Below are 13,239 nucleotides of genomic sequence, written 5' to 3' on the forward strand. Positions count from 1 at the left end.
GTATTTTGTTTAAGCCCATATTTTATTATATGGCACATTATCATTGAAACTTTGTTTGAAGAGGATTCATTAAAAATTTGTTTTCATGTGTTGGAATATATTATATGCTCAGTGTATGGCATATCATTCACTCCTCATTAAGACTAACTTTGACTTCTATTTATAATGTCTCTTTACTTCATGAAGTAGAAAAGCATTCTTAAAATTCCTCATGAACTCAGACGCCTTCTTTAGTTATTATGTTTGTATGTATCCCCTCCCCTACTCACCACTCACACATAAACTCTTTGGGCACAGGAACCCGCCATGTCTATTTCATCTTTACATGTAAGAAATCATCCAACTGAGAACAAAGAATGTGTTCAGACTGTTGGGAGAATGGATTAATGCTGGCTTACAGATTCCCATAGCTTGGCTTCAGCCTTAGAAATTGCGTCCTTCCTCTCACACATACCCTGGGGAAAAAAAGCTTGGGAAATGACAGAATGCTCCATGCCCCCTACTCTAACTTTGCACATGTTTTTTCTTGATGCAATTTATTCGAAGTATAATTCCTTCTTTTGGTCCCTGCTTGGTTCATTCAAGTGATAGCTTTAGTCACTGTTCAGCTTTAAAGTTCTATGAATGCCTATTAAAATTATAAACACACGAGAAAATAGTTCACTTGAGGACAAAGAATAAATGTAAAGCTGAACAATAGTAAGTTCTTATTTTTTATTAAAATATTCATAAAAGTAAAGTTGTGGTATCCAATGTTGATGGAACTGTGGAAAAGAAACACAGCAGATGTCTATAAAGGCACAGAACTCTTTTAGAAAGCAACCCATGCAGTGAGCAGCATAAAATGTTTTCAGTGCCTGAAAAACAAACTCAGAGAATTTTTCATAATTAAAGAATTCGACAGAGAAATGTGAGCATATTTCTAGAGGTGTTTATTTTGAACAATCTCTGTGTTTCACAGTGTGGGACTGATTGAAAGAATGCTCACACTTGACTTGGACAGAGAACAATCACACTACTTACAAGACAGTCATGACTATCATATAACAACAAATGTTGGGTATAAAGAGAAAAATATTATAACATTATATTTGAATTAGCTTATAGGTATGTAGAAATATAAGTCTCAGTGAAAAAGGTTGTAAAAGCAGGACAAAATGAAAACAATTATCCTAGAGTGGTGTGGTTATGGGTATACTCTTTTTGGTTTCATCTTATGTCCAAGTTTATTTTAGCAACATATACAGTCAAACAGAAAAAGAGATCAAGTTTTAATCCCATGACATTCATATATTAAAGAGAATGTTAGGCAGGTACCTAAGCAACATTTCTCTTCTGTGCTTCACATCTCAGCATGAGTTCTGTCCATTTCCAGGACCTTGACCATTTTTTTTTAACATAACTCTTGGCTACCATGGTTATTCTTTGAAGGTATAAACAAGGATTACATTGTTCCTCGGCAACATTTCTTATGTGCATTAAACCATGAGTTATGATATTGCTGCATCCTGTTGTGGATTCTTTGAAGAAAGCAGACTCAATAGCTCTTTTTTGTTGTTGTTGCATAGTAAGTGATCATCTTCTTTCAGGGTATATTCTGTTTCCAAGTTCTTGCCCTTTGTTATTTACAAATGGCATAGCAAAACATTCCCATAATGGCCATCATTATTCTAAGTCAACAATTTTGTCATCTTAACAAAGAAAGTGCAAGCACTGCAATTATAGTGAGACTTCATGCAGCCAACAGTTTCTCCTAGGAGGTAAAGACATTGGCAACTTTAATAATCTAGTATAGTAGAAAGGCACTTCCTTCTACTACAGAGACATCCCAAGCCTCGCATAGCCTAGTTGATCTTGCAGATATACACACATTATCCTTTGGTGAATTATAGTTACTTCAGGTATTTAGATATTGTGGAAGGCCATGTATAGTATGAACCAAATAATAAGGATAGAAATTCATCTGTTCTGTGCCCACGTACAGATTCATTCACTCATTCATTCACTTATCAGTGAACATAAGGTTAAGAACACACCCTCTTAGGATCCAGGTCATGACAGCTCAAATCTTGACTATACTGTGTAAATTTATAATGTCTCCAGTGCTCTGTGCTTTAGTTCCATGTATAAAATAGATAAAATTGATACTTGCCTCACAGGAGTTTGTGATAATAGTAAGCTAGTAAGTGTAAGGGTCTTGGTACTGAAGAAATATTGTCTTATTGTCAACCTAGAATTTTTTTTTTTAAGCTGAGAGCACAAATATAAAAAGGTCCCAATTCTTAACCTTTTGTTTACTAGACCACAGTGTTTAAGATAAATTTAATTTGCAGTAAACCTAAAACTGCTCTGTAAGTGAAAATAAGGGTTATTGTTTAAAAACATCAACTAAGAAGTGATTTATAATAAATCAAAAGGAGTAAAGGCTGTGGAGTGGTTGGAGCACACAGTCAAGGGCCACAGGAACATACAAATGAAGTAACACTTTAGTGGACAGAAGTTTAGATGGCATGGAAGCATAGAAGGATATGGTGTCTCTCTTTTGCTTTTGGGTCTTTGCTGCTGCTGCTGCTGCTGCTGCTGCTGCTGCTGCTCCTGCTACTGTTGTTTCTTTACTCTCTTTGGAAAACAATTGTTTCAGAGTCCAGAAAGACTGGTAGAGGTCATCATCATTCTGAAATGGGGAATTTTCCTAGCCTAATATACATTACCTTTTTTTTTCATGAAAGTATATCATTCACTTTGACAGTGAAAGGAATAAATCTGGATGTTTCATTTCAACTATTTTTCAATGAAATAGCTAAGAAAAATCAAGACTATTTTTTCCTTTTCACTTTTCTAGCAAACATATTTAAATAAATGAGGCATTCAGAGATATGTATGTATGAGATTTAGACTTGTAAAGGCTAATTTAAGTCTACTATGAAAACATAATTATATCATCTTTAATTATCTAAGCAGTCACTCAAAAGTTCTCCACCAAGAGAGTCTTATATTGTCGTGTCCTTATTCATTTGACAGATACCACTGATGCCTGCCATGCATCTAGCAGCACGCTCGGTATTAACCTCCATTTGGAAGTCACTCATCTTTTTTAATGGTGAAAAGACTTCATAAAGAAAATTAATCTTGTAGTTTACTTTGTCCATAAAATTTTAGACCACATATTACTCACTCCAATAGTTATTCTGTGTGTATTTCTAGAGCATTCTAGATGATTATCTCCTGTTGTTACATCTATAATATGTTAGTCTGGTCTGCTTTACTTAGTGGTGTCTCCCTTTTATCTTGAGGGTGAGCCTGGGTCACCTGGAGCATCAGGACAGAGTGGACTACCAGGGCCAAAGGTTGGTAAACCTAAAGCTGAGTACAGCCAGTCACCATAGGGCCTTATGCATGGTTGTAAGTGATCTTAGTATCTTAAGAATACTCCTTTGGTTACACATGGATGGAATTTTTTTCCAATGGCATATTATTTTTATGGTATAGTACTTTATGCCTGAATATAAAATTATGTTTGTGATTGTCATTAGCAGTAAACATTCAGAAAAAAGAAATAGGATATCATTGTCTAAATTCTTTCTTGTGGAATTAAATAACATAAGAAGATCTCCTTTCCAAAATGGCCCCTGTCATTAAGGCCCCTTGATGAGGCTATGAAAACATAAGTCATACCCATGCTTCCTAAAATGTCTGTATTTGCACATGTAACTATGGGGTCCACAAGGCCCTTCTGGCTTTTTCTCAAGATGTGGCCACCTTTAGCTTCTATACAACATATCCATTTCTGCAGATGAAGAGTAAAATAAAGATGTAGCATGTTTAAAATTTAAAAATGGATATAGCTTGTATTACTAAATAGGGAAAAAAATGTAATGAGAAATGTTTTTGGATTGCATGTTTTCTTTGTTTCTTGAAGAACAAATGAATCTGTTCAATATAAAAAAGACTGGTGACAGTTTTGTTTAAACCAAGCAAGCAGACAAATCCCAAATCCTTTGATGAGTGACCACCCCTTGAAGTACAAAACTAGTCTAATCCTATCAGCTGTGTCAATGTGTATCCGTACTCACAGATGCCCATCAGCTGATTTTACACATCACAATGCTATTGACAGGCATCTAGGGCAGACCTAAAATTTATAGACCTGCCCTTTTGTCCTGCAGGGGAAGAAAGAAAATATCCCTCCTGGGATTCTAGCTATTTTCCTGTCTTCTTCCCTTTCTTGCTCCATGTTAAAAAGCTCAGTGGCAGGAGTTAATGCTTAATGCATACTCACAGTGTATTCTTATGTTGCCTAGCAATGTGACCATCAGGACGGATGTTGAGTAGTGAAGATGGCCAGAAATGCATCAAGCCAAAGAGTCCTATTGAGTTCCAGAGAATGAAGAATCTTTTCTTGAAGCTGAATTCTAGAGTGGGTTATTTTTTTTGAGCCCAAAATAATTGTCTTATATCTTTTTTAAAAATCAGTCTAGTCTCATTGCCAATATCAGGCTATTGATTAGGACATATTATAACATGGGCGATGGACTTTGCAATGTTCCCTCTCCATTCCTGTTTTTGCCTGGGAAATGTGAGAATGAAATTTTCTTCAGAGTGCATTTTGCATTGTAGTCCTTTTATTTTCTGGTCATCATTTTAGATGAGGACCTCTCTTCTACCCTCACCAACGTTCTGCCTCTAATGCAGTGAGGTTCACATTGCTGATAGGAATCACCCAACCAAGAACAGCTTGTGGGGGAAAAAATAGAGGTATATTTTGGCTTACAACCTCAAGGGGGAAGCTCCGTGATGACAGGGGGAAATGATGGCATGAGCAGAGGGTGGAGATCACCCCCTGGCCAACATAAGGTAGACAATAGCAATAAGAGAGTGTGCCAAACACTGGCAAGGGAAAGCTGACTATAACACCCATAAGCCTGCCCCCAACAATACGCTGCTTCCAGGAGGCTTTAATTTCCAACTGCTATCTGCTAGAGACACTAGCATTCAGAACACTTAAATTTATGGGGGACATGTGAATCAAATCACCACAGCTCCCTTCCCATATTTTAGTCTGTAGCATGTTGGTTACCAAGTGGTAGCAGAGTTTGTGATGTTGTGAAGGGCTCTTGGTTCAGTACTGAAGGTTTATGACCATGTTAGGGCAAGACCAACTGGGGAGTGGCACTGGGACTCCAAACCTCTGCAGTAATCCCGACACTAAGGCGTGCTTTGCATAAAAGATTCATGAAAGTACATGCTAACCTATCTCACTGATTCTGAGATTAGCCAGAATAAAAAGTTTAAGAAGCCTCTCCTCACGTCAATTGGCCCCACTATTTTTGTCCTTAGTTCTTTAGTCAATTCTTGGGTGATCATCTTGTAAAACTGTATCTCATTATTCCTTATAAAAGAACAAAATTAAGATTATAGTTATTATTGATATCTATACCCAATTCTTCAGGACAGTTTCACAATTTTTTTTTCTTACAGAAGCTGTATTCAAAATATACAGTTCCCTATATAATTCACCAGTGTACCTAATAGCAGGTTTGTTGGATGTTGTCCAGGTATTATATAATTTAATGTCACCCAATCTCTGTTCTTTTGCTCAGGGAGAACCTGGAGAACAAGGAGAAAAGGTAAGATGGTTCTACCTGTGTTTGTCTTCTCCCTGCTCCCATAGAGATACTCAAATCAAACTGCATGCATGCATGGATGGATGGATGGATATACAGATAAATGTTGTAAATGAAGATAGAAGGAAGAAATAATGATTGTATTCATTTGTTTATCTTTAAATATGTTAATTAGTGAGAGACGAAAATAGTCTGTTTTGTATAAAAGAAGGTTGAGTCTTAGGGTGAAAAAGGAGAGGTCAACAAATTTAAACATGCTCTGTGAGACTTTTCTTAATTTCATAGGCCTGAAAAATCTGTTCTACTCACTTACCAATACATTCCAGTTCTTTCCTAAGTGTGCAATTCTATTTGTGCTATTATATCATTAGATTAAAGGGAGACATGCATTTACCAGCAGCAAATATATGAAAGTGATCCCACCAAGAATCCCAATAAAAAACAGAAAGGGAAACAAAATAAAAGTCAGGGTTTTGGGCTGGAGAGATAGCTTAGCGGTTAAGCGCTTGCCTGTGAAGCCTAAGGACCCCGGTTCAAGGCTCGGTTCCCCAGGTCCCACGTTAGCCAGATGCACAAGGGGGCGCACGTGTCTGGAGTTCGTTTGCAGAGGCTGGAAGCCCTGGCGCGCCCATTCTCTCTCTCCCTCTATCTGTCTTTCTCTCTGTGTCTGTTGCTCTCAAATAAATAAATAAAAAATTTAAAAAATATATTTAAAATGTTTTAAAAAAAAAAGTCAGGGTTTTGCATGCTAAATTCCTCCAACATGGCTTTCCTTACTCTTTTTAGGCCTATCCTGATTATTTGTAGGCCCCTGCTGCATACATGTAGTAAGGCTTATTTTCTAGTTATCATACTGAAAACCGCAATGGTACTGCAGGTATCTAAGTGGGAAGCTACAGAGATACTCCATTGTGCTTTTCCTACCTGATAGGATCTTTCTGATATGTCAATATTGGAAGCCCTACTACCAATATTAAAAAGTGTCCTGCCAGGCATGGTGGCACACACCTTTAATCCCAGCATTCAGGGGGCAGAGGTAGGAGGATTGCCATCAGTTTGAGGCCATGCTGAGACTCCTAGTAAATTCCAGGTCAGCCTGAGCCAGAGTGAGACCCTACCTCACAAAACAAAAAAAGCAAAACAAAACAAAACAAAAAAAACTGTCCTGTTCAGTGAGGCCCCAGAGATGAGACTAGTTTACCTAAAGATCAAGAACAAAATGTATTCAATTTAGTTGAATTTGTCAGCATAACAAAATAAGAAGAAAAGTAGACGTTATTAAAGTGGAAGATGAACCAAATAAGGGTATAAAAACCCACTTCCTGAAGGACAATTAATTCCTTTATCACCACTATGAGCTCCTTGGGACAGATTTACTTAAAAAAAGGCATTAGTGTTTTAAGGGTATTTTCAAATAATTTTTTTAAAAAACTTGCAAATAAACTCTATTAAAGCTGCCTTGTAATGCGTGACCACTACATTTATGTGGCATCCCATCAGTTCATGGTAATCAACTTGACATTAATAAGTTATCAAACAGCTACTTTGTGTGGAAATTGAGGAGGGAGACAGAGCGATACCAGGCAGCATGCTGCCAGATCTCCTGCCTGTTGTGCGGCATGGCACTGTAAACAGATGTCTGAGCAGGTTAGCCTTGTGCTTACTTGAAACAAGACAAGGAATTTGGACCAAAAATAAAGCTGAAAGTCTCCTTCTTTCCCTTTCTGTCTCCCAAGAATGAGTCCCAGGATTAATAGTTTGACTTATTTGAAAGAACTGTTTAAATTATAGAAAAGTGCTTTCTGAAGCACTATAGACTATAGACTGCATGAGGAGTGCTGCACTGTCACCTCTAACTACTGGCAATAAATTTGTCTACGGCGTGCCAGATGCTGTGCTCCCTGCTGTCAGTAGTCTCACTTACTTCTTATAATTACACAGTGTAGCTCTGCCCTTATGTTAGACAGAGAAATTCAATGCAAAGAGAATTTAATTGCTCAGTAAGTGCTGGATTTGAATTCTGTGTCTCTGAGTTCAAACTCTGTGACTTTGCCCTATGACATCATTAGAAGTATTAAAGAATTCTCATTTTTAAAGAGGCAAAGCCCAGGGAAAATTAATGCCTTTCCCCTTTTTGCTTTGCTTTGTGAGTATAGAGAGAGATGCCAGGGATAGAATAGGCAGGTATATGAAGTCTCAAAATTAACAAAGGAAGCACGAGATTTCCAAACTCATTTTACTGTGATTTAGAGAAGTTTTTCTAAGGAAATATAAAGGTTCCATGTCATGACAGCCATCTATGCAAGCCCAGGTAATAAATGCCTGGTCCCTAGCCACAGAAACCATGTCCCATCCAGTGAGGCCCCAGAGATGAGGCTGGTTTGAAGACAGGTTAGATTTATACAGACAGAAGGGGAAAGAGTTGGCAGGATCCCAGGTGGGCAGGTGTGGCAGGAAGGTCACAGAGATGGAAGCACAGGTGACAGGGCATAAAGCAGGGACTATTAGAAAAGCTGGGTTACGGGTCAGCTTTGAGGAGAGAGTAGAGGAAGCTTAGTGTCAAAGTAAGCTACCAGATGGCAGACATCAATTCCTGCTGTCTGTTAAAATTATGCCATTTAAAAATGTTCAGCCATGTGGGTTGTAATAAAATGAGTTGTATTGTTATCAGGCAGCTGATCAAGTAAAAGTACATTAGCTCTGTAAAACAACTACAGCAAAAAAAAAAATTTTGAGGCAAGCCCAACAGACTGGCCTTCTTTATGAGAGAAGATGGGAGAGAAAGAATTGGCACACTAGGTCCTCCAGCCACTGCAGTAGAACTTCAGACGTGTGTATCCCCTTGAGTGCATGTGCAACACTGTGTGCTTGTGTCACTGTGCATCTGGCTTACATGGGACCTGGAGAGTTGAACATGAGTCCATAGGCTTTACAGGTAAGCACTTTAACTGCCAAGCCATATCTAAGAAAATTCAATGGGAAACACTCTTCATTTCATTACATCAAATCATCTTATATGTGCCACTTTGTTTTCTCCACAGGGAGATGCTGGAGAAAATGGTCCCAAAGGTGACACAGGTGAAAAGGTACTATCTGTGAAATATGCAAGTGTGTGTGTATGACTATTATGAATTGTGTATGAAAATGACTTAAATATGCAAGGGTGTGTGTATGACTATTATGTATTGTACATGAAAATGTCTGTGAAATATGCAAGGATGTGTGTTTATTATGTATTGTGTTTGGAAATGTCTGTGAAATATGCAAGGGCATATGTATTGTGTATGAAATGGAAGGTCAGAGAGAGTAAGAATGGGAAAAGATAAAACTCCAACATTTAACTATTTTATTTAGAAAGTGATTATTCAACATACTATCCACAATTTTGAATAACATAGAAGAAAAACAGCATGTCAAAATTTCAGGAAAAAAAAAAACATATTTCCAATAATATGTGGGACATGCCCTTATACACAAGGAAATGAAGACAGACTTCCTAAAGTGATTTGATTTGCCATAGTTTTCAGAGAGAATACATCAGAGAATAGGTCAACATCACTTCAATTTAGCATTTATTTCCATTGTGAAAATATGAAGTGTTGAAATCCTTGAAATCTGGGTTCTTTGTCAGCCTTTGCAGTCTTTCTCTCTTCCTTGGTTTTTGCAAACGTTGATTGACATTTACAGTGTGGAACTCTGTGATCTATTCTATCTCCTCTCTTTGCCCCTTGTCTATTATCATCATATTTGCTTGAGTTCATAATTTGACATCTAACATCATTTCAACTCTGACATCTGAAGTATGTGTTAAAAATTAAGAAGAAAAATCTCTTTAAGAAACTGAAGATAGGATCTAATCAACTGTATTTTAATATAAACCAGGCTAGGTAATTGAGCAATAATAAAGAGATGACTCATTTAGACAAGCAGTTGGGGATAAGACTATTCCATTTTGAAATGTTATAGTACAGATGGATCATGGATAGTTATAAAAACATGCTCATAAAATAAAAAGAAATTTAATCTTTCTCCTCATAGATATTAATATAAATGTGGCATGGAGGTAGAAATGAATTGACATCACCAAGTTGTAAGTCACTATATTTAAGGACTAGTGTAGAAATTGGGATAGACTCTCTGTTTCTGGTAAACCCGATTTCTCAGGCTCAACTAGTGACCTTCCAGGCCATGTGGGAATATAGGTCATACTCAGCCTCTGCACAGTAGGTACCAATGGAGTTCATAGATGCTGTGAGTCGTAACAGACAACCATGCCTTCAGACACTACTTAGTGTTACCATGGTGACAAAATGACCCATTTGATTATACTGTTATAGCTCCCATCTTATTTGTCTACAAAATGTAGGTACCATGCTGTAACCAACTATGGCATGAAAGTATCTCATACAAATGAGACCAATGATATACTCTGACTATTATCAAAGTCAGTATTTAAAACCCTACATATACAAACCTTGATGATGGCATGTTTAACTTTCTTGTTATTAGTTAGAAGAAGAGGCCAGCCAGCTTTTTATGTAAAGGGCTAGGAAACAAATATTGAAGGTTTTCTAGGCCATATGGTCTCTGTCACAGTTCCTCAGCTCTGTCCTTATAGTATCAACATGGCCTTAGATGACACATAAGTAAATGAGTGTGGCTGGGTTCCAATAAAACTAATTCTGGACATGGGAATCTTGATTTGATATAATTTTCATGTGTCATGATTTATAATTGTTATTTTGCACTATGCTGAACCATTTAAAAATGTGAATACCATGCTTGGCTCAGAGACCATGCAGGTGGCATTGAGATTTGACCACAGTTGCCAACCTCTGTCTGAAAGTAAGGAAATACTCTATATAGAGAACAATTTCTTCAAGTTAAAAAAAAAAAAAACTACAAAAGCTGAACTATGCCTATGTGGATTTATATAGAGCATTTTTCCTGCTTTAAAAAACGTATTTTTAAAGCTTCATTTTGGAATGTAGGTCAGTAATTGTTTCTTTAATTACACATGTTTTGAAATTTACTTTTATAATAGTGAAGGAGCTTTTCCTTTTACTTTGAAAAGACAGAGGTATCTCAAAGGAATACTGTTCTTATATATTAATGCAAATCATCTACCATACTGACTCACACATCATAAACTCTCAATAAAAGTTAGCTTTTCCTACCACATGGAAATTGAAATCAACGAGATTGGTTGTTTTTTCTTTTTTATCAAAAAGTTTTATGAGTCAGCTGAAATTAACTACAAGAAATGCCTCAGTTAGAGCGGAAATCATTTCTATAAACTTTCAATGGGTCTAAACAGGGGGTTGTAAATAGGAATCTGTAACGTGTATAATATGTAATGTGACCTTCAGCATTTTTCCCAAGAATGCAGTAATTGGAATATAATTTTTGATGTGTTTTTTAAACATTTCCTGCTTCTGTCATATAATTTGTTTCCAGCATGTTGGAAACACTCTTCTTGTGGCCTTTGCATTTAGTATGTGAAACTCATTCATCATTTTCCAACTTTGAGGAGTAAAATCAAAAACTGCTTCTTTTCTGCCATTGATGTAGTAAATTACATCATTGACTGATTCACTTTAATAGGACTTTTTTTTTCCTTTTGATCCAACTCTACGCCTTTAGATGGTAAAGCAATCTGAGCCTTTCCAGACTGGTCATCTGGAAATGCTGTGGAGTGATAAACCACGGGGCCAGGCTTCTCTGTGGCCAGCAGCCACGGCTCACTCCAGGCTCGACAACAACCTGCCAAGACTGCCTTCAGTAATGTGTAAAGTTGCTATGGAGGCTTTGCCATCTACTCTTTGGATGTCCATTCTACCAGCAAATGCTGAAATGGCTTTCTTAGCCATGTCGACTCACTCTCTAGTGGGTTTTCGCTCAGTACACTTAACGGCTTGACCACTCAGTTGCTCACAGTTGTATCTGCTGAGTCAAGAACTCCATCTTCACTTTCTTGGCATAAGGCGTCTGCTCCTTCCTTTTCTTCTCTCTCAGTTTCCAGTTCTGTGAGTGTACTGCTTTCTTATTTGGTATCTTTGATTTGCACCTCCAAGCCTTTTCACAAACCGCACACTCCACCTAAACTGTCTTCCTGTCTTTTTAAATTTTTTTTTATTTTTACATTTTTTGTTTATTTGAGAGAGAGAAAGAAGGAGGGAGAATGGGCATGCCAGGGAGGCCTCCAGCCACGGAAAAGAACTCTAGATACATGTACCACCTTGTGCCTTTGGCTTATGTGGGTACTGGGGAACTGAACCTGGGTCCTGAGGTTTGGCAGGCAAGTGTCTTAACCACTAAGCCATATTTCCAGCCCCTGTCTTCCTTTCTTGAGATCACATCTTAAGGCTTATCTCAGTGGACACTCCATAGCACTGAAAGGCAAAGCTTCTTTGGCAAGTGTCCTTAAGACATTTGATGTTGCCTCATCCTCCAAGCCTCCACCTCTCCATTTTCTAGCCCACCTGGGTCCTTGGCCTTTCAAATCCCTGAGCTACAACTCATTTCCCGGGGTGGCCTTTCAGCCTCTTCTGGACTACTTAGGTCATCTACTCTGTGCTCACATGCACTCTGTAGCTCCATTCATAATCATTACTACACTTTACTGCTGCTGCTGTACTAATTGGACACTGAGTTCACTGAGAAAGGGAAAGCAAGCAAACTATAAGCCATATGATGCCAGACTGCTCGAGCCCTAGCACCATCCAAGTTCCTCTCACAAGATAACACGTATTTATCAAAACACCTTACTTGCTTAGCTTTGAATTATTTCAGGTTTTTCATTGACTGGTGGAAATTTTTCTGCACAATGCATTTGCTTATTATGTCATTTGTGTAAACACAATGATACAGAATTTCCCCAACATTATCATCTCTTCCTGTCCCAGATTTTTAAGGGGAGAAGAAAGTGCTGTTTATACTTTCAATCAATAATGCTTTGTAACATATATGTATATGTGTATATTTGTATACACACACAAACACACACACACACACATACATGTATATATATACATACACACACACACACATATATATATACATACACACACACACACACACACACACACACACGCATCTCTTTTAGTAAATTTATTGTGAATATAGAATGAGGATAAAGACTGCAACAGCATTGTTCAGTGCTGTGCCCCCGACTCCCAGCATCCCTGTATACACATAATTGTATTGTCTAACACATAATTTGATGCTCAATAAGTTTCTATGGAATGACTTATATAAACCTCACATGTGCTTTATTAACACATGCAGATAATTACCTTCTAGTATTGTGTTTGAAAACAATCACAAAAACAGAAACTGCTTGAATGAATATTAGGAAAGGCAGTCAAGTTCACTTATCTTAAGCACTGTTCACAGTAATTCTTCATCTATAACTTATCTTATGGAAATTTTTATTTCCAAACCAACTGACTAATGAGGCTAGGCATATACTCAGCACATCGTTGGAGGGTTGTCTCCTCCTTTAATTCTATATTCATTTTCACTTTGGGGAGAGGAGGATTATAAGTGCACACTGTTTTATTTCAACTACTTGGAGCATTATCCTTTAAGATGTCAAACTTAAGAATCTTTTCCA

General features: G+C 37.4%; 1 protein-coding gene across 13 annotated transcripts in view; it reads left to right on the forward strand.

Annotated features, from left to right (window-relative positions):
- Col25a1 (collagen type XXV alpha 1 chain) overlaps positions 1-13,239 on the forward strand; it is a 482,287-nt gene that overhangs the window by 385,268 nt on the left and 83,780 nt on the right. For all 13 annotated transcript variants that reach the window (XM_045142758.1, XM_045142767.1, XM_045142757.1 and 10 more), the window contains 3 exons: positions 3,294-3,347; positions 5,601-5,627; positions 8,666-8,710. In XM_045142758.1, coding sequence (XP_044998693.1) covers positions 3,294-3,347; positions 5,601-5,627; positions 8,666-8,710 — 126 coding nt within the window. The remainder of the gene's footprint in view (positions 1-3,293; positions 3,348-5,600; positions 5,628-8,665; positions 8,711-13,239) is intronic.

Source organism: Jaculus jaculus, chromosome 2 (assembly GCF_020740685.1).
Source record: "Jaculus jaculus isolate mJacJac1 chromosome 2, mJacJac1.mat.Y.cur, whole genome shotgun sequence".
In the NCBI taxonomy this organism is placed as follows: domain Eukaryota; kingdom Metazoa; phylum Chordata; class Mammalia; order Rodentia; family Dipodidae; genus Jaculus; species Jaculus jaculus.